The following is a 25,955-nucleotide window of genomic DNA, read 5'->3' on the forward strand; positions in this document are numbered from 1 at the left end:
ATGCCTTTTGTCATTGCTTGGTGATATGCTTGAGGTGTGCAATATTTGATGAATCCAAATTAAAAAAAAGGAATAGAATTGTCCTTGATCAAGTATTGTCTCTTCATTCAACACTTACTCCTTATATAAGATCTGTAGAAGCCTATGTGTAGATGAGGCACTTAGGGACATGATTTAGTGGGCATGGTGGTGTTGGGTTGACGGTTGGACTCGATGATCTTAGAGGTCTTTTCCAACCTTAATGATTCTATGATTCTATGTATGAGGCTAAATGAAAACAGAAATAACATGCAAGACATGAGAAAAGGTAAAAGGGAAAAGAATAAACGATAGCAGGACCCAATAATATCAAGGGTTTTGTTGGTTATTTTTCCCACACTGAAGTGGTTCACTGCTGTTGTGTTTGTGTACTTCAGGCCTTCTGGTGTTCTCATGTTGTTCCTCACTGCAGCTTTTCTGCTACATTTTATTCTATTCGAAATATTTGGTGGCATTAACTTCTGCTTTAATTACTCTACCAGTAAAGACACATCCCCTTATTCCAAAACAGTATTTGACTGCCTAATTGTTCACAATTTTTGTTACCAAGACAGTATTTTCCAGTAAATAATAAAGGTTTTATCTGGGGATGGCATGCCCCATCCCTGGAAGTGTTCAAGGTCAGGTCGGATGGAGCTTTGAGCAATCTGATTTAGTGAAAGGTGTCCCTGCCCGTGGCAGGAGGGTTGGAACTAGATGATCTTTAAAGGTCCCTTCCAACCCAAACCATTCTGTGATTCTATGATCTAAATTCTTAACTTCTCAAACTGGCAGTTATCCACAGGGGTAACGATGAACAGGAGACAAAGCCTGCTGTCACTCTCTGGTATCAGAACTAAAGTAGCACTTTAGTTTCCTGGAACCCACAGTACTTAATAAAGATAGAGTTATGCTTTCTGCTGGAATGTGTTTGTTCAGCTAACAAGCAAAGCTTTGCCACAGAAAACTTTTCACTGAAATGAAATCTATTCTCTTTGTCTCAACTGTATTAGTCCATACTGTACAAAGGTAGAAAATACAAATATCCATATTCTGCTGTCAGGAGCTGAAATAGGATAGACCAGTAATTATTTGCAGTAACAAAATTATCCTTATAACCATAAAATTGAAACTACTGTAGGTTTTTCTTTGTTTTTCAAGTTAAAACCAAGGTTGTTTTCGTCTTTGTAAGCACAGCAATATTTTCAGGTAGGCTAAAATCAAGATATAAATTTCACTAACCAGATAAATAACTTTCATAGTTCTACTGAATGATATTTGTGGTAACCTTGATTAGTAGCATCTTGAACCAAACTCACACTAAATTAGCTCTCTTTGCTTCTATAAAGTTTACACAACATTCAACTATTCCCCATTGTTTTCAGGCAACTGACATGTGAAACATCTGCTTCATAAGTGCATATGGGACAGATTTTTTCATCTCTACATTAACAGCTAAGTTTTGGCAACTTACTCTTAATGTATAGATAAGTATGGGTAAGTAGTAGATAAGTATCAGTAAGTCCAGGGATGGACCGGACAACAATCACTCAAGTTATGGTTAAGTATTTTAAAGGGAAATAAACACACATATTATGAATAACCAGATTTGTTTAGGGATTCAGTTTTTGAGGTTAGCTGCAGCAGCAGACTCTAAAATATCATCACAAAGGCTTAAATTAGTCAAGAACACAGTGAGTCCTAAAGTATTTTTTCTCACTTGAAGGATTTTGAAATTAGTACCTTACTGACATGGATTATGGGTGAAACTGATTATGTTTATCTGTGGAACCTTACTCTATTAAAACTCAGGGTAACTGCAAGACTCAAGGAATTAGGAAAGCAATATTGAACGCTGGAGGTTCCTAGTGTTTCATTTCTGGCAGACCAGCAGGTACTGCCTTCCAAAAAATACCAGGCAGGTGACCGCCTCTCTCTTTGCAATCACAGGGAAAACGTCATCATTCAGGCAGAGATAAAATGCAAAGATCATCTTTAGTCCATTATTAGCATTATCTTATAATAACATTTTATAGCATCCCAAATACCAGCAATTCTTTAAATTCATTAATCAACATTTCATGATATCCTAACAGAACATATCTTAAACATTCCAATCACTTCATGAAGGTTAATTTAACACTAACCAGTATTAAACTACTGTTTAATATCGTCATCAATGACATAGACAGTGGGATCGAGTGCACCCTCAGCAAGTTTGCAGATGACACCAAGCTGAGTGACGTGGTCGACACGCTGGAGGGATGGGATGCCACCCACAGGGACCTGGACAAGCTCGAAAAGTGGGCCCATGTGAACCTCATCATGTTCAACAAGGCCAAGTGCAAGGTCCTGCACGTGGGTCGGGGCAACCCCCGGTATCAATACAGGCTGGGGGATGAAGGGATGGAGAGCAGCCCTGAGGAGAAAGACTTGAGGGTACTGGTGGATGAAAAGCTGGACATGCGCCAGCAATGTGCACTCGCAGCCCAGAAGACCAGTCGTCTCCTGGGCGGCATCCAAAGCAGCGTGGCCAGCAGGTCGAGGGAGGGGATTCTGCCCCTCTCCTCCGCTCTGGTGAGACCCCACCTGGAGCACTGCGTCCAGCTCTGGAGCCCTCAGCACAGGAAAGACACGGACCTGTTGGAGCGGGTCCAGAGGAGGGTCACAAAAATGATCAGGGGGATGGAACACCTCTGCTATGAAGAAAGGCTGAGAGAGTTGGGGTTGTTCAGCCTGGAGAGGAGAAGGCTCCGGGGAGACCTTATTGCAGCCTTTCAGTACTTCAAGGGGGCTTATAAAACAGATGGCGGCAAACTTTTTAGCAGGGCCTGTTGCGACAGGACAAGGGGGAATGTCTTTAAACTAAAGGGGGGTAGATTTGGACTAGATCTAAGGAAGAAATGTTTTACGCTGAGGGTGGTGAAGCACTGGCCCAGGTTGCCCAGAGAGGTGGTGGATGCCCCATCCCTGGAACCATTCCAGGTCAGGTTGGACGGGGCTCTGAGCAACCTGATCCAGTTGAAGATGTCCCTGCCCAGGGCAGGGGGGTTGGACTAGATGACCTTTAGAGGTCCCTTCCAACCTAAACTATTCTATGATTCTATGATCAATGAAGCTTGATCACTGCTTTGTGAATGAGTTTGTTTTTTTCCAGTCCTTTCTTGGTCCTTGACTAAGGCTGAGCACTTAACTATTGGTCTGATCTGCAGTTCCTTTCTCCAAAGCAAAACCATCTGTCTAAAGAAAAGAAAGCAAAGGAAGAAAGTAGAAAGGAGAAACACGTGATGTATTTGTATATTTTTTTTCCAACCCCAGGTGGTGTCAATCTAAGAAAAAGCCACAAAATAGACCATAAGTTACAAACACGTCCTTGCTATCGTTACTCTTATTTTTTACCAAGCCTGCACTTTATCTGTTTTCTATATATAAAGAGTTGCTGATCAGCAACATTTGCAAGCTTCACATAAATAAAAGAGTTATGAAAAATGTGATATGACTTCTCTGTGTGTGGTGGAGAATAAGACAATGCAAATCCGTTTTACCATCCCACATGGTCTCTGAATGGTGAAACAATTTCTATGGAAGAAATTTCTCTTGATTGTTTGCAGTCCATGTGTTAGGGAGTGTATGATTTGGAACATCTCCATATTGTAATTTATTCTTGCAGTTGTTTACTTCTCCAGAGCTAAAGTAACTGGTTACCTGACAGCCTATCAACAGGAGAACAAAATTTAAAAGAAATAAAATCATTGTAATTTATGTTTCACTGGTTTCTTAAAAAGTTTCCAATCCTTCTGTTCTTCAGAACATTCTTTCGAAAGAGTGCCTTTTGACTAGTTTAACATGGGGAAAAGATTGGTGAATCCCAAATTCGTACTCAGCCTGTAGGATAAAAATGCAAACTTATATAAAATACTATATAAGTCCTGTCAAAATAGCTGTGGAATTCAGATTCTTTCAATACTGGAAAATTGTTTGTCCAAGAGATATTTGTGTCACACCAGGTTCCAATGAAAGTCATATTATACTATAAGATAACACATAATAATATAATATAAAAGTAAAAGTAATATTTAATAATGCAATATAACAATATAATAAATTGTATTTAATAATATAATATTATAACATGATAATGATCTGAAATTTATTTTGATTTCTTTTTTCTAACTGAAATCATTATGTCAAAACACACTGTTGTTTGATCCTAAGCATGTCAGACTCAGTAGAGAAGGTTTGAGTGGTTTAAACGAGCTGTGGATCAGGCTATTACAGGGAAGAGCTGCTTTTAAGTTGTAAAAGAGTTTGAAAAGCTCAGCATTTCAATACGAGCCATGTGTGGTCATGGTATGAAAATGCTTCCTTAAGTTAGACAATTAGCAGAGCTGTAGCTCTTACACATGCTGCTAGGACACTGCACTCCTGACATGTGCTCCTGCAACTGTAGAGGCTCAGCTGTAATTCCCTTTCCGAAGCCTTTTAATGCGGCTGTTGCTTTATTTCCTGGTAATGAATAATATAATCCTGGTTTTGCTCACTGAGCTTAGTATGTATGACAGTACTGCATCCCTCACTTTTTTGGTACTGGCTATCCATAAAATGCTCATTTGACATGGAATTGGTCTTGCTGTCTCTTAGAGCTTTTAAAGGTGAAATTTTTTCTAACGTGATTTAGATATTTTTTCACAGATTATCCTGATTAATGGGAAGGCAAGATATCTGCATGATTTAAGCATAGAATAAGTGACTGGGTTGAAGCAGGCAAAGAAGACAACCACGTTACGAGTCTAAAAGAGGAGGTGGTAACACCGCTGATGGGGAAGTAAGATAAAGAACTCTGTCAGTGAAAGCACTGTCAGTTGGTGGCTATACATCCTCCAGAACACGTCAGTTAGGCAGGCTGATGTTTCCATTTGGATAAAGGAGTTAAGAGGGAAATAGAAAGCAAGATATACAGGACATTAGCCTAGAGAAGCAGTTCTGTTGGTATTGTAGGTGATGTTAGGTAACGATAGGGTAGAGAAGAGAAACAAAGAGGCAGAGTCAAGGGCAAAGACTTAAGGAAGTGCAGGCAGGTGAAGCAGGGATGAAGACAGCTCTCCAAAAGAGCAAGAAAAGGAGTAGGAAGAGGAGCATCACTGCATTTCTATAGTATTCCTGTTTTATGGGGTTTTGTGAGCTTCCTGATTTGGAACTGGAGGAAGAATATGGAATACAGGACTATAACTTAAAACTTTTAGAAAAAATTATTAAGTGTTTACTAAAAATGTATAAGAAGGAACAAGAAAAATCTGTTCTAGACTCTTGAGGAATGAATAGGCCTCCGTAACCATTATAGCTTCTGTTTTTAAAATGTAGTTTACTTTTACAGCCTGCGCGCATATAATTTTATTTCCCAAAGCGTATAAGATTTTAAAAGTTCCTGAAGATTTAATTTAAAATTAAAAAATATCAATTACTTAGCTTAAAAGTTTTGTTAAACACTTAACACTTTCATCTGATTATACCTTGTTTAGGAGCATAATTTAGAGTAGAATAATAAGATGTACAACTAATGAAACAACAATATAAGCAAACCACTTAAAAGAAAAATAGAATTAATATGCAGAAAAAAGTCTTGAATGATATCTATTTAGGCATGAGTTCATTTTTAAATTTAAGAGGCAGAAAGCCAGTTGCTGGATACATTATAAATGCAGAGTATGTTGTTGGTCACAGACCTGAACTGTCTGGTGATTAGAGTATGTGGTTTAATTTTTTCCATCTTAAGTTTTTATCCTTTTTTGAATTTACATGGTGAGATTTCCTTTAAGCCCTGTATGTTACGCAAGAACCTCTTGCTTTAACGCTCTTTTAAAACAGCTGTAGTTTGACACAACAGACAAAGATAAATTGTTGCTTAAAGATGCTTTTCTCAATTTGATTTATTGCTGAATAGCTGAAAAATTAATTTGGACACCTTTACCCAAGTCACTTACAACCCATGTATTAATTCCTTTCCTTGAATACTGACAGAGATGTACACTTATATTGCTGTTTGGAATATATGTTCATAACAAACCCCACACTCCTCCTAATGTACCATAAGGCTTTTACCATAAAGAATATATAGGCCTATGTTTTGCTGCCATAAGGCATTTTATACCATTAAAATAATTGACTGGATATTATCCAAGGCATTTGATGTAGTGCGCAGTAATGTAGCTGGACAAAATTTTAAAGCAGTAATAAGCTGTTTATCTTACTGGACTGAATTCTTTGATAAGAATTTCTGAAATGCTGAGAATTCTCTATGTAATGGAAAAGAAAAAAATCTGGCTCATACTTAGCTGGTTGCCGTTACGCTGGCTCTTTAGACAAACAAGATCAGCAGTGTAGATTAAAGCACTTGAGCCTTACCTGCAGTAATTTATGAGGATGGATGTTCCTGAAGCATCCTTTTTGCCACTTCATTGGGCCTGGCTAGAGCTCTGTTTCCTGCAGGGTTAGTATTGTCATCTCTTCACACAATGTCGACTGAGCTTCAGGAAAAGCTGGGGATATCAGAAAAAGACAAATTGTGAAAGAGTTTAAGAGCTATATAGTTATCCAAGTCCTTCTCAAATCAGTCGGTATTTGGTACTTCAACCTTTCAGGTAGCTTCGCAAATCTCTACCAGTAGTTTTAAAAAAAATATTTTCTCATTATGGCCTTGACATCTAAACTCAGTACTGTCTCATTTTCTGCTCTGTAAGATGAAGACCATAATGGGGCTACCTAAACAGTGGAAGTAAGAGTTTCTTTATTTTTTTGCAAAAAAATAAAATACTGCTTTTATACATGAACTAAATTACAAGATAAATATTACCATGACCTGTAAAATCATGTGCCTTATTTGAGAAAATTAGAATCTCTGATCTCTCAATCTCTCTTTTTACCTGTTTCCAGATGAAAATGTGGTAATGCAAAAAAAAGAGATACATCACATTATTTTTGCTAGTCTGATGTAATTGACATGTTTCTCGCTAATTTTATATATACTGTATTTTATACATACATTTTTGGTGCTCTGTATAATTCTTGCAAATATGAATTTCTCTGTTCACACAATTTATATAGCACAATTAGTGAATAAAGCCAAAGAGATAATTACATGCAGGAATGTCGCATTGTGGTTGAGTTTTTTGCTCTATTTTAATGTGATGTAATAAATAGAGAAGCAACTGATGTGGAGCCTTAGGTATTTCAGGCTGCGTGTTTGTGGTGGTTTCCCTAGTTTGCCTAGGGAGGTCTCATTGGGAATGACAGTCAAATCTCAAACAAACTTTGGATGAGGGCACAAATTACGGTATAGAGAACTGGGATTTCAACAGTGAACAGCTTCAGCATATGCCATATTTCCAGTCATATCAGCTAGCTTTGTATTTGCTCTTCTGAATTATAGTGCTATTGCTGCTGATGGAAACTAGGTGGCTTGATCCAGTTACCTTAAGATAGGTGTTTGATGCTAATTGAAAGACTTTATAGAGTGTCTGAGACATAAGCTTTACAGATATGACACGGCATCCACAGACCCCAGGGCAGCAGCTGGAAGCTAGGTGGGATTGCACGCGCATCTCAAATATCACTAGAAACTTCTGCTTAGGCAAATATATTGAGCTTTCGATGGTAGTCCTGACTTGTTTTCCTTCAACAGTAAAAGATCTCTGAATTTAGCAGTAAAGGTTTTCTTTGGTTGTTGTCCCGATGACGATTGAAGAAATTGTTTGAATACGTTTCTCATATTTCCTTGTTAGTTATAGATGCAGAGAAGAAAAAAAATTTATAATCTTAAACTATGAGTTTTAACTGCTGATCAACTTCTAAACAGGGTGAAAATAATTGAAACGTTGTTAGAGAGGCTCAAATAACAATATAATGCAACCATTTCACTAGAGAAGTTTCAAAAAGGGCAAATTAAAAAACTATTTTCCTCAAGTGCTCTACAACCTTGTTTCACTTCATGCTGAATGTGCTTGCCAAGAATTGAGTTGTATTATTTTTACATAGGACACTTGATTTACTGACTGGGATTGATTTACATGGACTCTTTTTTTTTTTTTTGGCATTCCAGGAAACCCTGTAAAAATAAGCAATATTAATTGCCATAATAGTCTACTGACTTATTTGTTAAAATCTGATACGTGTTTAAGCAGTTTTTTGTAAATTTTAAAGAAAGCTTTTGGTTTTACTCAGAACTCTGCATCTGTGTTTCTTTGTTTTAGATTGAGGAGGATACGTGGCAGAAATACTACCTGGAAGGAGTTGCAAATGAAATGTACACAGAATATCTGTCTAGTGCCTTTGTGGGTTTGTCCTTCCCTGCAGTTTGTGAGTAAGTAGAAATACATATTAATATACATAAGTATTTGCCTTCTCAAGTGAAATCTAAGGTTTCTGCAGGAGACTTTTTCACTCTGCTACAGTCCTAATGTTGCTACATCAGATGGGATCCAATAAAATAAACATTAAAGCAATCACTGCATGGAAGTATTCCAAACTTTGTAATGCCTGTGTTCAGAAGAGATTTGGAATTAAGTGATTGTAAATGAAAGCATAAATGTTTTCAGTGTTGAACAAATTCATCAGCAATCCATTTAAATTGAGTTGTTTACTTGTAAGTGCCGTCCCATTGTTTCTTCTAATGATTCCCATTCTTTGAACGGTGGTTGTCAGCGTCACCATCTTGGCTTATGTCCCATTCCAAGGAAACTATTCATTAATTGAAACAGATGTAGTGGAGTCATATAAGCAGTGTGGCATCCAGAGCTCTGTGGAACTGGTTGCAAACCACTTTTAACAAGTGAAATATGTCAGAAAAAATACGTCTATTCTGTAATGAGAAAGGAATATTTGAAGCATATAGTATATAACCATAGCATAAGCCATGCTACACCTTTATTTCTAGAGACTGAAAGTCCTTATATTTGTCCTAGAATGATTCTGTGAATGAGAGATTTGTATGCACAACGTTTCTATGATAAATACCGTGGCCACAAACATAGTCAGGATAGTTTAGCACAGTCATACTTCCTCTTCTGTTGGCATTGTTCTTCATTACAGCTGTACCAAAAGGTCACAGCAAAGACCGTGGACAGCTTTTGCTAGGCACTGTTCAAATGCTTAAAAAGAAACAGACCCTACTCTGAAGAGTTTGATGTCTAACTAGATAACATAGAAAAACTTCTACGGACTCCATTCTTAGAGGAGGAAATAGAGGAAGAAGTAAGATATCATCTGTTATGTAAAGGAGAATGATTTTGCTTTAACTCCTCTCACTTCTGCCACCTTTTCTGATTTTTACAGTGGCATAAACATAGGTTATGGCATAAGAACGAGGGAGAAACAACTGTTAGACAAATGTTATCCATTTAAACATCTGTCTTTTTCTGGGATGTAGCTATGACAGAGCCCAGTTGTGAATTTGCTAGTAAAATGAAGGGGTTCGTAATCCATCCCTCCACTGTGTTAACCAGACTGTGACTAGGTTTTTGAGGGAAAATGTTTATTACTGTAAGCACAAAATTTTGCCTGGATATCTTGAAATAGAAAATCTCATAACGTATTCTAGAGATTGGTATTATATTCAGAATGATTGGTGATTTGTGCCATTTACACTAACTACAGTCATGAAAACTAAATCTCCATGCCAAACCATTGTCAAACATAGTTGAGTTTCTATACGAGTTCTTAGAAACATGTGACTGAGACTGTATTTGACATAAAGCTGACAGTCATTTAACTGTGCTGGTAGAGCTGAGATAAAATAATCAATAAAGAAAGGGCATTTACTGAGATTTAGAAACATACCTAAACTTTGGAGCTCTCCTAAAGCATTCGATTATCTGGAGGCTTAATTAACTGTGTTTCCTAGCTTAAATTAAAGAAAAAGATTTATCTCAAATTTTCCAACAGTTTACTAACTCTATTAAATTCAGGTTAATTAAAGCACATTGAAAATTAAAATGTAGTGTTACATATTAATGAGTTTGCACAGGTATTTTCATTACTGTAAAAACTGGCTATTCAATTTCCAGAAGAACCAAAGGACAGGAAGAAGTCCATTGCATTGGTTTGTGAAGGGGAAATAAAATCAGTGGACAGGCTTAGTGTGATCAACTACCCACAAAATATACAGACTTTGAGAACAGTTTTTGTAATTTCACTTTTAAAATTGATGCAGTCGATGACATTTTAAAATCCTGAAACTAAATGAGATGTGCTGCTTCCTCAGGTTATTGGTCTTGATTGGCAGTCTAGGAATGTGATTCTTTGGTAAATAGGCTGCCATACAGTTTGGATAACAAACATAAAGAGAGTGGAGAAACATCTCCTCTTTCAGTGGGGATGGGACACTCAATATCGTTGAAGAATTTCAAGCTTTTGATGTCAACACCAGGGTGAAGAATTAGAGGGAAATATAAGTTAATATCAGTCTATGAGTTTTATTTATAACTCTGAGTATATGTGTGTGTACTGTGTGAACATATTCCCACCAATATATTTTCAATACATGAATGTAATTCCTATCATTCTGTGCCCTTGGATATTGTTGGACCAGATGTGGATGATGCTGATTGAAGAGTAAACTAACCAAACTGTTACCCACTAGCACAGAGTCTTCTAGTGGGCCTTCTAATATTTACGAATGCAAGGTTAACCTTCACCCAAGTTCTAGGACCACCGTTCTCCACCCAAAAATTTTCCTAGTCAGGCTAGCACATCTATGGATTCACACTTGACCTAGCAGTGGAAACAGCGTATGCAAGGTGTTCATTTCTCTTAATATATGTTAAATCGGGCCCATTTGCTGTTGGTTCTATTTTTTAAGTCACTCATTCAATCAAATGTCATAGCATGTTTTAATAAAAGGCAAAATTCTAGAGATGTCATTACCTCTATATTTGTGCAGCGTATTGTTGCACGGTTTATAACGATGGCATATATTCCACATCAGTCATGAAGATTTTTGTATGTTTTTGTAACAGACCATTTGGGGAGCTAATCACAGAAGTCTTAAAAACTTCACTGTCCTGACAAAGGAGAACTAAGTTAGGCGAGTAGGTGACACTCAGCGTTTGTCTGCATTCTCTCTCAGCTCCACAACAGATTATTTCTGTTCTGGATATATTCATAGTAGTAGTACTTCCTAGTCTGAGAGCAACTCCAAATTAAGCCAGTCTGTCACAGAGCAAGGGCAGCATGGGCTACCTGTAACTGTCAAGTTCTTGCTTCTATCTTTGTACCATTCTCTTCAACTAGATTTCTGACTTGTCTCGGAGGGTGAGGTAAATCTTAGGCACTTTTGAACTCTTGAGACTTAAGCCACACATAATATGACCAGTACAGTTTTCTGCCTCTCTGAAGCAGTGATGCTGGATCAGTCCATACCTGTTAAATTAAGAGCTTTTTCCTGAACCCAGAACTTTATTCAACATTGCAGATGTGTGTCAAATTTTAGACTCAACAAACCTAAGCTCAGCTCAGGTAGTGGCCAAACCGCAAGACTGCCTCTAGACTGACATGACTCTAAATTAAGCTTTCCATCTTCTGACTGTGATTAAAATCAGGCTCCATCTGATCCTGCCAGAGATGTCTCCTATATTTTACACCTTTTTCCAAGCCCTCTCAGAAAGTCTCCTGTGGGTGCCCCCAGCAAAAGGTTGGCCAGCCCCGCTGCCTCCACCCAGCCAATGACTACGTGCTAAATAGTCTCCTCAGGCACACCCGTGAGATAGCAAGAGCCAATGCATGAAAACAGATGTTGTAAGGTCCCGCTGTGCTCCCTAATTTCATGTCAGTGGACAGCAACCTTTTCACAAGTATGAAAAAGCTGCTTCAATGGAAAAGTATCCATAGACCAGCAGAGAGGCCTTACGGCTTCCCACAGTTCTTTCTTCTTTAATGCGTTTAAAGTATGGATGCCTAAGTTGCCGTTGCCAGTGCTTACACCATGGTTTTGGATAACCTGGATTTTACTACACTTGGTACAAGCAATAATTAGTGGGCTAGTAATTACTGGACAAATTTTGGTTTATTAATTCAAAAACTGTATATGTGGCAGCCATGTTTCCTGTTCATACCAAGAAAACTAACAATACCCACTTTTATAAAGCAAGCTTCATTTCTTTGTGTTTAAACCTTCAGTTGAGCTCTTACAGGAGCAACATCCTTACCTAGTTTTCTTATTCCAACATGATCAGCTTTAATGGGAGCCAGAAAGAACAGTGGAATGATAGTTTTGTTTAGCAGGGTAAGACTACACGAAGGTAATGAAAGACAAATATTTATGAAACTCTTCAGCCAAGTGTGTATTGGAGTAGGATGTATTCCACACTTCACAGCACTTCCATTGCATTTCAAATCAGGAATCATCTCGTGAACCAAGATAATATTTGATGTGGGAAATACAGAGAAAAATCAATGTAATGTTCTGTATTGACATTTCTTACCTTCGGCGTTTTCATAACAGACTGACAGTCAGCAACTAAAACTGTTAAATATTCAGCTCACGTTCTCACTACCATCCTAGTAATGGTAGTGGTATCAACAACCATGAGCAGCAAATTTATTTGCTCACCTGTTCTTGGTCTTATGAGCAACCACTGACTGGAACTGGTACAAATAATTAATCTGTATGAAGTGCTTCTGTGTGTATATGTGTGTCTAGAGAGAGAGTAATATATGTCATTATGAGTGACGTATGTCATATTATCATGAGTGACATAAGTTACTCTCTACATACTCTATTATATTGTTTACATAAGGACTCATGAACCCACTAGAAAAGAGCCTGATCTTTATCAAGAGTCACCCATATTCTCTACATGCTTTTGTATTAAAATCTATCCTTGGTGTTGTGTGCTCCCTCTGGATGTCTACTTTTCCTGCTTCCATGAATTCCACGTTATCCTAGTAGAGTTCCCGTCTTGGAGGTCTTTTTTCACAGTGCTAGATTTAAAGAGTACTTTGACTTTTTTGATTAATTTATGCAAACTGTGGCCCACTTCAGTGTGGTTTTTTATTACTTTAACTTATGTTAATTGTTTACAACTCAGTCTCATAGAATTTAATAGAAGGGTTTTCCTTTTGGACATTGGATGATCCCGTAAGACCTTGATCTCCTAAGGAAAAGACAAAAGGCCTTGTCCACAGCCATACACGAGTGATATTCAACACAATTATTGCTAAAAAGTTTGTTAGGTCTGTAGAATAAGTGCATAAAAGACCCATACCAAATGCTCAGCTTCTGCACTTGACAGGGCTGATAGCTTTTTCTTTTTTTCCTTTTTTCTTTTTTCTCTTTTTTTTCTTTTTTTTTTCTTTTTTTCTCCCCTATCTGTTACCCTGTCAGAGACAGGGAGCTAATCTATTGTAACCTTCAACCAGGAGATCATTTAAAGACTAGGGGGACAAGAACCTTTTCCAGATACTTCCCATGATGAGCCTTCAAAGATAAACTAGCCTCATATCATGATTTAACAAAGTGTGCTGGTTTTGGCTAGGATGGAGTTAATTTTCTTCCCAGTAGCTGGTACGGGGCTGTGGTTTGGATTTGGGCTGGAAACAGCACTGATAACACAGGGATGTTTTCATTACTGCTGAGCAGTGCTGACATCGGGTCAAGGCCTTTTCTGCCTCTCACCCCACCCCAGTGAGCAGGCTGGGGGGTCACAAGAAGCTGGGAGGGGACACGGCCGGGACAGCTGACCCCAACTGACCCAAGGGATATCCCACACCATATGACGTCGTGTTCAGCATATAAAGCTGGGGGAAGAAGGAAGGAAGGGGGGACGTTGGGAGCGATGGCGTTTGTCTCCCCAAGTCACCATGACGCATGATGGAGCCCTGCTGTCCTGGAGATGGCTGAACACCTGCCTGCCCATGGGAAGTAGGGAATGAATCCCTGGTTTTGCTTTGCTTGCCTGTGCGGCTTTTGCTTTCCCTATTAAACTGTCTTTATCTCAACACATGAGTTTTCTCACTTTTACCCTTCCAATTCTCTCCCCCATCCCACCAGGGGGGAGTGAGCGAGCGGCTGTGCGGGGCGTGGTTGCCGGCTGGGGTTAAACCACAACACAAAGCAAAAGGAGAGAGTTCAAAACTTGTGTATTGTATTCAGATACATCAGGGAAATGTTTACGTGAAGTACTAAAGTACATTTAAAGTGCTGCCATGCAGGTGCATTAGACAATGTTTGTATGTAATACTTTTCATTGGTTTCAAATCTCTCTCTGATACATCTATTGGTTCCTGACTGACTAAAGAAATTAAAAAGTGCATTCTTCAGTGTTTTGGCAGTAAGTGTGAACAATGTTTTTCATGCACTGAACCTGGCAGGGAGTATTGCTTTGTAGCCAGTGATTCATAACTTGCAAAATATAAAACTTGTTTCATTTTATTGGTCAGATGGGATTAGACCGGAAAACATACCTTGAATATGTAGTATCTCTGTGTCTCTTCACAGCTGAGATTATGGTTAAAATTCTAATCTGACATGGGACTGCCCACTTAACTAAAGCCTGTCTAGTAAACTAAACTCCTCACTGGCATTGTTTGCTTTTCATTAAGCTAATGATTCCATTATTTCAGTGGAGTTACTTCTGCTTCGCATCAATGTAAGATACATAGCAATCACAGATCCAGAAACATCTGCATGATTACACACACACGTCACAGCCGTATTTTTTTCATTCTTCTATATTCCTGAGCTGGCCTCTTAGGGTTTCTTATCCTTTCTCAGCACGCTCAAAGTTTTTGCTATCTTTCTGAGGTGTAAATAGTAAGTCAACAGTCATGTAAGGTAAACAGTATTCTAATGGGAAATAACTGTAATAGTAGTTAAGTACTCTTACTTTTTGAGCAAATTTTCCATTACTGGTAGCCAATGAATTCTTCCTAATTTATATAAAACTACAGGAGTTGCAACTAATATTGCAACACCACCAGTGCCGTCTGTATTACATATGTGATAGATTTTAGCCAGTGGCTCTCCATTTCTTAGCATCTCTAATTTCCGATTCCTCCTCTAACTTCTCTTGTCATGTGCTTGTCTGTAGCATGCTTAAAAAGGTCCAGCAATTCTAATGCAATAGTAGAAGTGCATGTAATGATCTAGTAAGACACCTGAAAAATACATTTCAAATATTTTAACAAGACCCCCAAAACTCTTGTTAACAAACTTATCATTTTACACTTGATCAGACAACCACTTACATCAGTGCTTGCTTTTGACTTTTTGAATAGTTCTGTGAAATTCTACTAGTGGAATATTTGCTTAAATTTTTTTTCTTGCCTGAGCAATACATGAGTGCTCAGCATCTGGAAGAACCCAGCTGGAGGTTGAAAGCAGAAGGTGCCCATCCTTTTGCCAGTTTCACATGATTGAAAATCAGTTGAGCCTGACATTAACAAACCTTTAAAAGGGATATTTGGGTTATTAAATATATATTATGATAATTTCTATTCCAACATACAAAGCTTATTGACTGCACTGGTTTTAGACACTGCTGCTCCATAAAAGTAAAGTACCTGCTATTCTCATGCTTCCAACTCCAAAGGAACACAACGTACTAGCAAGTACCAAAGAAAGCATCAGTTGCCAATGTGCATAAAAAATAGTTTGAAAAGACAAAAATAACGTATTTATGAAAGAATTCTGATATTGTAAGTCATTTGCTCAGCTTAAGATGCTACTATAAGATACTACTTTTTAATCAAGAATGGTATTTTTGCATGTATTTTTCATTAGGTGAATAGCAAAGTGATGTAACATATATCAAAATACTTTTGCTAACTGCAGCTGAACCAAGGTATGGAAGTAGGTTGAAAGTACTTTTTCTCTCCTGAGGAGAGTACCTATTCCATTGTCGAAAGTAGTTCAGCAAAAAAATGTTATAACTGACCCTGAGAAAAAAACCTGAATTATTTATGGTGTACAAGATTTCAATAAAAAATTTGTTTGAAAAGAAAAAAACTTCCTTCCAGTAGATTTTCTAATTAAAATCCTTTTTTTTAATGTTTGGTACAAAATTAAATAATTAAGAACTAATCAAGGTTATATCTTCATGTTTTGCAACTCAGAAAGGAGAATGATAACTTCTTTAAATTCTAAATATCCCAGTACTTTCACATGCAAATAATACAGCAGGTATCTATGGTTAATTTATGCCAATGATAGTCTTACCAGTAAAGAAGGAAGATTTAATGTCAAAAACAATTTATTTCTCTCTGGGTAGATAGAAACAGTCAGATTCATATTCTTAAGAGCCTTTGTTCCTGACCATCTGTGTTCATCAGTAGTTAGCAGATGATGCTGACAGTTGAAAATAAAATACAAATTAATGCCTCATGTACTGTCATTGACAATTTTTGTGGACTTCTACATAATAATTTGAGATAAAAAGTGTTCTAACTTCTTATTACAAGGTTCTTTATGTATCTGGGGAAAAAAAGCAGGTTAAGATCTTTCTGTTTCTCATTTTAATCGTATCAAACTACATTTGCACAATACAGGTAAATGGTGACACGTATTAATCCTAATGTTTAATAGCATGGCCAAGTGCATGTAAACCTATTTATTTTACTACTTAAATATTTTTAGTAAATGTATAGATAAGAATGCGATACTGATGCCAAATATTAGGGTAGCATTGTGCTTCTCTCTGTTTGGTTTGTTGGTGTTTTTTCTTTTTAGGAAGATATATAGATAGATAGATTATCAAATAATAGAAAAGGAAGGAAGAGAAGTTAAGTGTGTTTCCTAAAGGAATGTAGGTGGTCAAAATAAAAAATAGATTTAGAACTCTTGACATTCATGGCTCATGAAATTGTATTTTATTGTATATTGTACTTGTATGTCATTTTTTTGTATTGTATTAGTTTGTATTGTAGTTGTATATAATCTTTTTTAAAACAGATACGTAATAGTCTTAATACAACATATAGGGTACTCAAGTGTTAATATGTTTGAAAATTGATTTTTTATTTTATTTTCCTTTTTTTGAAGCAGATAGTCAGGCTTCATTAACCTGTTAATATTGTAGGAGGTGGTGGGCTAATCAAGAATTTCCTAACTATCAGGATTTTGTCTGCCCATTTCTGACATTGGCTGGAGTGCTGGGGGTTTAATTGATTTGGAAAAAAAGTTAAATGAATCTTGCCCTGTGTTACTTCCCAATACTGAGATATCACCTGCCTCCCCAGACAAGGAGACTACAGAGGTACTTTTACAGTCCTTTAAAAGGAAAATTTTTGAAGAAAAAATATACTCAAGAATTACATTGCAAAACTTAAACAATGCAAAGTAAATTCTATTGTATATATCCTTATGTGATCTGCAGCACATTGCCTCAGCATTGTCAGAAGCCCTATATCCATGCTTATCTGTAATTATTCTCTAATCCTGAAGAAATAGCAGAAATTAACTGTTCACAGAGATTTCTGAAATTTATTATAGAAATGGAATATTATCAGTTCAGCAGCCAATTCCTTGTTTTCTAAGTATGTGATTGATGCAAAGTATGCAGAATATTGCTTAGATTTGCTTAAAGAAAAATAAATATTCTCGAAATACGTGCAAAAATATTAATAAAGTAAGGAAGTTTGTAGAGAAGCACTGAGAACTGGAAAAGTTAGTGTATGATACAGAAGATGGCAGCCATCTAATTGAAAGGTGAGCCCTAGAATAATTTGTGACAAATTCATAGAACAGGAAGCAAATAGCGTTGAATTTGCGTACACTTCAATAACAAAACTGGAAAATGGTTTCTAGTTATTTTTAAAACATTGTTGGTTCGTTTATTCTCAGAGAGCCTATTAGCTTGAAGCAAATGTTGTTGTGCTAACTGAAAGTTCTGCAAGTCTATGAATATCACCCTTGAGTTGTTTTAATAAATAGCCACTTGTACAGACTTTTACAACTGAAAAAAATGTGTATTACAGTATCAGAATATACTTCCCATATATTGGTCAGAAATTGCTTCCAGTCACGCTGTTCCTCTGTGACAGTAGTTGGCAAATATTGACTTATTAATAGTGTACTCTCATTTTAGTTCAGTACATACATATTTTCTAAGGAATGCACACTACAATCAACATGTAGCTGAATTCCAGCAAAGATTCGAAAAATTTCCTCAATGCATCCACAACTATAGCCAAACGCAATTTTATGTTGTGTATCGTGACCTTTGTTATTATTGCTTAAGTAGACTTAGTAACATAGTGTTGGTGCTTATGCTACTGTTTTCAACTTTTCAGTTTATATTTTTAGGAAAATATGTGTTCATTACCTTCAAAATAGAAAGACCTTAATATACATTCTGTGTATACCTAACCGAAAAAATGGGAAAAGATCTTAGTGTAAGTTCTCAAAGAAAAAATACCCCACAGCTATCTCTACATATGTGATGTTGGTTGTAAAAAAGGACTGACTCTTGGCCTCTTCTCTTCCTGCAGACTGGTGTTTGCGAAACTAAAGCTCTTAATGATAGCCATAGAATACAAGTCGGAAAAACGAGAAAGCAGGTATGTCCAATGCCTACAAATTTTGAAGTTCTGGAATGCACTGTCAAGAATTTTGCCTGCTTTTTTTTTCAGAATGAACATAGCTATTCTTATATTTTTGAAACATTTCAGAGTATAATTAGCATGCCATCACGTTACACCATTTCACGTATCACTGAAAGGCTTTCATTTCTGCCCTGTTCTTTTTCCCTAAAACTAATTTAAGTCAGAACATTTAGTAGGTGAGGGGACAGTGACACATATGTCCCATCTCCAGAAGTGCAATTCATTTTTACTTAAACAAAAACTTACAGAGTTTTTGCTCATAGTCTGTCAGTTTTAATTGGAGGTCCAACTTACTTCACTGAAAATGGACAAATGGAAAACAGATGTGATATCAAAACTCATTATGGCTATGTGTATTCTCAAAATAATAATTTCATTTAAATATGTTTGGAAGAACCAGTTTAGATAGGATACAGAATAAACAGAAATATAGGATAAACATAGTCTTTATATGGTATCTGTTCTGACAAAACTTGCATATATGAGTATCATGAAACTGGAAAAGATTAATTTAGCCTTGAAATTACCGACTGACTCCTTTCCTCAGCCAAAAAGAAAAAAATTCATTTTTATTAGTACAGATTCACAGACAGGAAAAGTAGTGTTTCTTGGCGGGTTTTTTGTATGAAAATTCATAAAAATCCGAGGGAACTTTGGAGTCAATCTGCTATCAACTTGTCCATCAGTGCTTTATGTAACATTCGTTTTTGTATAACAAAAATGTAGAAATGTACTCTGCAACACGTGGAGGGGCATATAATACAAATATGACAATACTGACTCTGAGCTGAATTTTATTTTCCTCTGTCAAAAATTATATTCTGTACTACTGTAGTTAATCTGGAACAATACATATTAGTTCATCTTCTTTTTGGCCACTAATTACCTAAAACTTTCGAGGGCAATTGTTTCTCCTCACAGGAGAACCAATTCTGTCATTTGAGCTCATGCCACAATTTCTGAGGTTTTGAAAGTTTATTTTAATGTTTATTATTATATGTTGTCATGGGGCATTTGACATGGAAAATGCAATGTTACAACTGTTTATAAGAGTATTTCCATGCGCTACAGTTGGTTTTGCTTGATTCTTTCCTATGTTATAAAGTGATATGTGAAGTGGTGTATGTGCTATTGGATATTATTTTTGTCCACACTATGCTGATTAAGAAATCCTTTTTTTTTTTTTTTTTTTTTTTTAAATAATCGGATTTTTTTTTAATGCTTCCAGCTGCCAGGGGCTCTTAAAATACTCTTCCATTGAATGATCTCATTCTGCATTAGCTAATGTAAAGCAAATGATTTATTATTCTTTTGTCTCTGAGCAGTTCAATCTCTTCCTAGAAAAAAGAAAAATACCATAGTAACAGCAGTGGAACTATTTACCAGATTTTGTATTTCCAATATTAGAAAATACTTGGTTTCTGTTGCCTCTCCTAAGAATTATTGCCCAACTTTAGATTGTCATTACTTCAGTTGTCATTTACTTACACAGGTGCTAATATTACAGTCTCTTTCAGTAATAACAGATAATTCATGGCTTCCATATCATTCTTTGCACTAACTTCAGTGGGAGTTGGATTGAGTTCTGAATCACAAGGTGATGCAGAGGATCCCACAAAAAGTAACACAATGTGATACAATCATATATTCCTTCTTACTTAAAGCCACACAGGTAACAGTTCACAATTAATTAATTTGGTAGAAAAAAAAGAGCCTAAAAATTGCAGGAAACAGTACTAACAAAAGGATGTTAACAGCTGGATTTTGTGAATACATATGTAACAAGAGGAGAGCACGTAAGCTAGACGTTCACATTTTCTTATAACCCCCATCCACAGTAATATGTGCTGACTTTATTAACCAGTGATAATTTTATAGCCACTGTTTGGTGAATCACAGAGCTACCCGCAGCATATCTTTACTGTTCTGCTTGTTCCTGCGCTCTTCAACCCAAATATGTTAAGTACGTATTTGTGGTTTTCTGAGCTGGAGCCTTTTAGTCTAACCAGAAAGGTAACGGAACAAAACTTCAGTTTCTCACTTCTTAGGTGTACTTGCATTTCCTTGCATCTTATTAAATGAAAAGATGGGGAATTAAGAAAAAAACTAGAATAACATGGTTTACCAGTGCAAGCTGTCTTTGAACAGGATAAATTTGTCATTTGTCAATTATGTTTGTTGATGTTGACTTTGGAAATATTTTATTCTACTTCATATCTTAAGTTCTTCATCGGTAATTCTTCATGAAGATGAAGGGGGAACTGATTATGGTACCCTTTTAGCTTTCACTCCTTATGAGAGTGACCAACAGTAGATATGTGCCGATTTATTTTAGGATTATAGTTTAGATTCATATTTTGTAAAACTATCGAGAGGTTTTACACAGTTTACAATTTAGAGCAACAATGATAAATATAAACAAAAAATTTAGAATGTTATCTAGGTGGCACTCTTTTATTAAGAGCTAGTATTTCCTGCCATAGCTGAGGTAGGTCTAGGACCAGTATTTTCAGGAGCAGAGAAAATTTTCAAAGCGTTCTGTCTGCCTAAGGGATGAGAAGATCTTACTCCCACCAGTTTAATTTTTGTTACTAGTCATAATAGAATATCTATATAAGTAAATTATATATCTGATTTTTTACTTACACAGGGAGTTTCCTTTTAAGATTAGTTTCTTCTGCCTTCATCACTTTGCACTCAGAGCTAAAGCAACGCAAAGTGAATTCAGAAGTGTGTGCAGGTCTCAAAAGTGATAATGTGAGGGCATTCTAGATTTCCTTATCCCCTCTCTAAATTTTCACCTTGGTGTTAAGGATAAATCCTAGTACCATTTTAAGTCAATGGCAGAATTTTCATTGACTTTGTTAATGTCTTCATTACATGTAGAATGGCATAAATACTCACTTATCTATGCACTTTTTTTCCCAGGCAGTCTCCTAGATGCTGGTTTTCTAAAGCTTTCTGATTTACAGCCAAATTCTGTTAACTCTACCGTAGGGAATTTGAGATCAATAGTAATTATAAATCACCAGAACTCTATCTAAGCTAATATTAATGTACAAGTTAGCAGTTGCTGAGCTTCCTGCTTGCAGTTGGGCTTTTTCTCCTTTTTTCCTGACTCCTAATAAAGCTACACAAAACACTAAGCACACCTTGATAACAAGTTTTCACAGTATGAGATTGTTAATTCTAAACAATTTATGACTTTACAAGATTGATTAAAAGCAGAATTTAAAAGTTTTCAAGCCTAAATATAGGTAATATAATTATGAGAAATACAAACTCGTTTTCAAATAATGGATAAAGCATCTATAGTATGTTCATCTTTTTAGGCAACTGTTTCTCATCAAGGTATCTTAAAGATTAATTAAAATATCCATGATTAGATTTTTTTTTTACCTTTACATTTATATATTTAATAATGTTTAAATTACGGCTCAGTTATCAAATAAACCTCAGTTTACAAAACGTGACTGAATTTAGTGGGTTTCTGAACAGCTACTAAGGTCTGCACTTCAGTAGTTCCGGGTCACAATATGAGTTAGCCATTCCTTCATCTCTAATTAGTATCTGCCAATATTATAATAAGTTATTAAGAGCAGGAAGCACTTAAATTTAAGTTTTTGTGTTCCTGATGCAAGTCAAATACTTTACCTTAAAAAATGGTCTTTCTTAGTTCATGTGTAGAGAGGTTTTGTTTCTTCTGTAGAAAAAATGCTAAAGGAACATGGAGAACATCAACCTGAAAATGTCACAGTGGAGCTTGCTGGGAATAGAGAGAAAAAAACATCAGTTCAAAATGCAGACATTCAAATGCCTCATCTGAAATCCCTTTTAGAGAGATTTTTGCATTCCTTTTTGCCCTTATTTTTTTTCTTTTTTCCACGTGAGTAAGCAAGAAGGAAAGCGTAACCAGGATTCTTCCCTCCTGCACCCTGTGTTTACTCCTCTTGTTAAATTTTCTCTTTGTCTATCCATATATTTGTTCTCATTCTCAGCAGAAAAACCTTTGAGCCTTGAAGACTTTTAAATAAAGGGTTTTTTTGCTTTTGCTTTGGTGCCAGTTGATTTCTTATCAAAGTGTTTGATTTGCAATTTTTTTCTTGTCGTTTGCAGAAGCCGAAAGCGGTATGCCCTCTTCGTTACCTTTCCTTCCAACCTCAATCCTACCTCCACTCCTTCTAACTTCAGGACTAATTCCTTGCCAAGAACACAGGAAGATAACATCTTTGTCTATCTTTCTCTGTATATACACACACATATATACATATATATATATTCATCTGTCTATGTGTATATATATATATCTGTGTGTATATTTATATATGAGTCCCCAATCTCAAAGAGGAGAGAGAATAGCATTTTGTCTCTCCATTGGTTCTTGTGACTCACGCACTAACTTCTTTGCAGGAAGTACAAAATAAAACAGTATAAGTTTTTTAGGCTTTTTTTTTCCCCTTGTGGAGTCATTGGTGTATCAGATTGTTGCATTTGAAAAGCAGACTTTACTGTTAACATCTCCCCTCCTCTTTTTTCATTTGTACTGTATCGTGACGATGTATATTTCGTCTTTACCAGCCCTTGTGCTGCCATATTTTCTCCATATTCACACCTTCATTGATGTCCTTCTTTCCCCAGAGTCTTCCTTCAAAAACACGTCTTACAATACAGTAGTTCATGTTCTCTTGTAGTCTCACCTTCCATTAACAACAACCAAATACCTGATTCTTTGCATTGCTGGTCCTGTTTTGAGCCTAGTTATTCATACTACAGTACTCATTAAAGCTATTGTACTGTTCCAGTGAAAGTGCCATGGATAGTTTGTACTATATGTCACATTCATTTTAATGACATTTATTAAGCTCATTTATGAAGATGTTACCGAATGTATTTGTTTCTCAGTTTTGGTTTTTCTTTGGGATGGCATGTTTTGCATTTTCTTTTGGTATACCATGCTGTGAGCCCCTCTCTAGTCTACATTCTATCTTGCTGCTGTTGGTTTGGATGAAGTAAATAAGGCATGCTCTTCCATACCCTCTCTTCTCCTCATCTCTCTTCCCCCTCTCAGCTTTGTTTTTCTAATTGCTTATAGCAGTCTGTCTGACTGTCAGTGGTGCTCTTTGGAGATCCCTTCTCATTGTCCAGACATTTCAATTTCCTTCTTCATCGTACTCTCCAATGTCTGTTGTGTTGCGTGTTGTACATGTTATATTTATTTAATTTTTAGTCTTATTCTCCTGTGGTTTATGAGTAGATGTGTGAAAAGAGAGGTGGCTTCCTGTCAGTTTGGCATTATTGATATGATCCAACTGCAGAGAAGTTACTGCAACACTTAGCATCTTCAAGGATCTGCAGTTGTTGCACCTCTACTTCGCTTCTTGCTTTTAAGTATATCTTATCTTGTGGTGGAGGCATGTTAACGCTGGCATGATGAGCAATATGAAGAAGTGTTGTACCAAGTGAAGTTGCTTGCTCCCAGAATAAAGTATATTGTGCTGCTTCATTGTACTGATAATCAATCACTTCTGGAACCAGAAAGAATAATTTAATTGTTTCAAAGTGTATTGAATTCACCAGCACCGTTGAACTAGTTTGGACTGTGCCCCAATAACATACCTTATGCACATCCTGTAGATCATGACTTAGTAGTTGCTATTGTAAGGAACTTAACTCCTGGGAGCAACCTTTTATATGCTTGTAGTAATTAAGCTTGAATATACGGTAGCATGTAATGTGCACTGTGTCTTTTGCCTTGTATTCTTTTTAGTGTCTTACTGGATTTTTCTGTATAGAGCAATATGGATCTGAATTAACGTCAATGATAGAGCCCAGAAGAAAGAAGCAATACTCATGAGTAACAATCAGTGTGAAGCTGGTATGCACGCAACTCCCACTGTGGGATTTGTGCACCTACCCTCACACTCCACTTCAAAACATCCCCTGAAACAAAAAATACTGTCTCAAACTGATTTTGTAATTCTAATTCTATAGTTGTGTGAATGACATGGCACATTTTAAAAGGCTGTTACGCTAATAGTGGTGCATTTCATCTGGGCATGGCATGCAACAATCAAGGATAATAGCTGGTTTTATTTAAAAATGTGGTGGCTATAGTCAGTAATACCACATAGTCTTGTTTTAGATAATGTATTAATAGTACTTAAACAATATTATATCTTCCTGATTACTAGATGATATTGCTACTGTTTCAGTCGCACGGGGAATGGTACAGTACATCTACCACAAGGTTTAAAACAGAGTTGTTACAGCTTTTGTAATTTGTTTAGTCAAAATTTTGCCATTTGTGTTTCATTTAATTCAACAATTGATCTTTTCTTGTTTTTAGACAAGGATGATGGCAGTTACAAGGGTAGCCATAAATCTGAAAAAAAAAGAGGGAGTGTTACTGAATAAGACAAGTTTCCTTGATGCAGGGATGAACTATTCAATTGATCACTGATAATGGGATTCATCTCACCTGATTTCATCAGTCTAAATGTCCGATGTCTAATCTCCTTTTAGTTACCCAGACTTGGTCCACAACTGCAAGGGAAGGGAAAGTTCTTGAAAGCAGCTTCCATTCTAGACAGATGAGATGAATCCCACCTTTAGTGCTGTCTAAAATGTAACCTTGAAAGTAAGAACAAACAAGAATAGCAGATAACTGAGGCTGCTGACAAGGAAAATTCTTAAAAGAACTCTTCCAGTGTGCGTCTTCACTGATTGACCTTATCTATGTCTTCCGGTTTTTAGTCTTCATATAGCGCTGCTAAAATGTTTTTGCCCTTGCCTATTTTCTGTGTTGAACTTGCTAGGCATCTCCACGTGCCTTTGTCAGCTCAGTTTTAAGACCTTTACTGCACCTCTTCCCTCATTTTTTTCTCTGAGAAGACTGGCAGTTATACAAATCTGAGAGTCATCTACTGTATAAATGCTGTGTCCAGATTAAGAGTGCAAAGTTATGTCCGTTTACAACTTCAGCAGTAATCTCAGTTTCAAGCTGTGCAAAGCAAATTGTGGAGCCATGCCACGTAGCAAGTGGCCTACCAATAAATACATACAGCGTAACGATGGTTCAGACTCTAAAGCTGATTGGTTGTTTCTTCCATATGGTTCACATAGGAGATAGCTGAATACTATAGAAAGCTACAGGAAATATTTTTCGTTTTCTATTGAAATGTTTGTATACTGAAAATTTATTAGAAATAATGTTTTAAATATTCTAAGAATATGAAGAGATATCAGCCAGCAAACTTTCTAATGCTGTTTTAACCCAAGAAACATAATTGGAGTCCAACACATATGATATTTGAAAGCAGGAGACAAATAAAAATCACCCAATAGCA

General features: G+C 36.5%; 1 protein-coding gene across 4 annotated transcripts in view; it reads left to right on the plus strand.

Annotated features, from left to right (window-relative positions):
- Positions 1–25,955, plus strand: part of KCNMA1 (potassium large conductance calcium-activated channel, subfamily M, alpha member 1) — a 513,257-nt gene that overhangs the window by 370,989 nt on the left and 116,313 nt on the right. For all 4 annotated transcript variants that reach the window (XM_009328726.1, XM_009328723.1, XM_009328725.1 and 1 more), the window contains exons 15-16: positions 8,265–8,374; positions 18,496–18,564. In XM_009328726.1, coding sequence (XP_009327001.1) covers positions 8,265–8,374; positions 18,496–18,564 — 179 coding nt within the window. The remainder of the gene's footprint in view (positions 1–8,264; positions 8,375–18,495; positions 18,565–25,955) is intronic.

Source organism: Pygoscelis adeliae, unplaced genomic scaffold (assembly GCF_000699105.1).
Source record: "Pygoscelis adeliae isolate BGI_AS28 unplaced genomic scaffold, ASM69910v1 Scaffold16, whole genome shotgun sequence".
NCBI lineage: Eukaryota > Metazoa > Chordata > Aves > Sphenisciformes > Spheniscidae > Pygoscelis > Pygoscelis adeliae.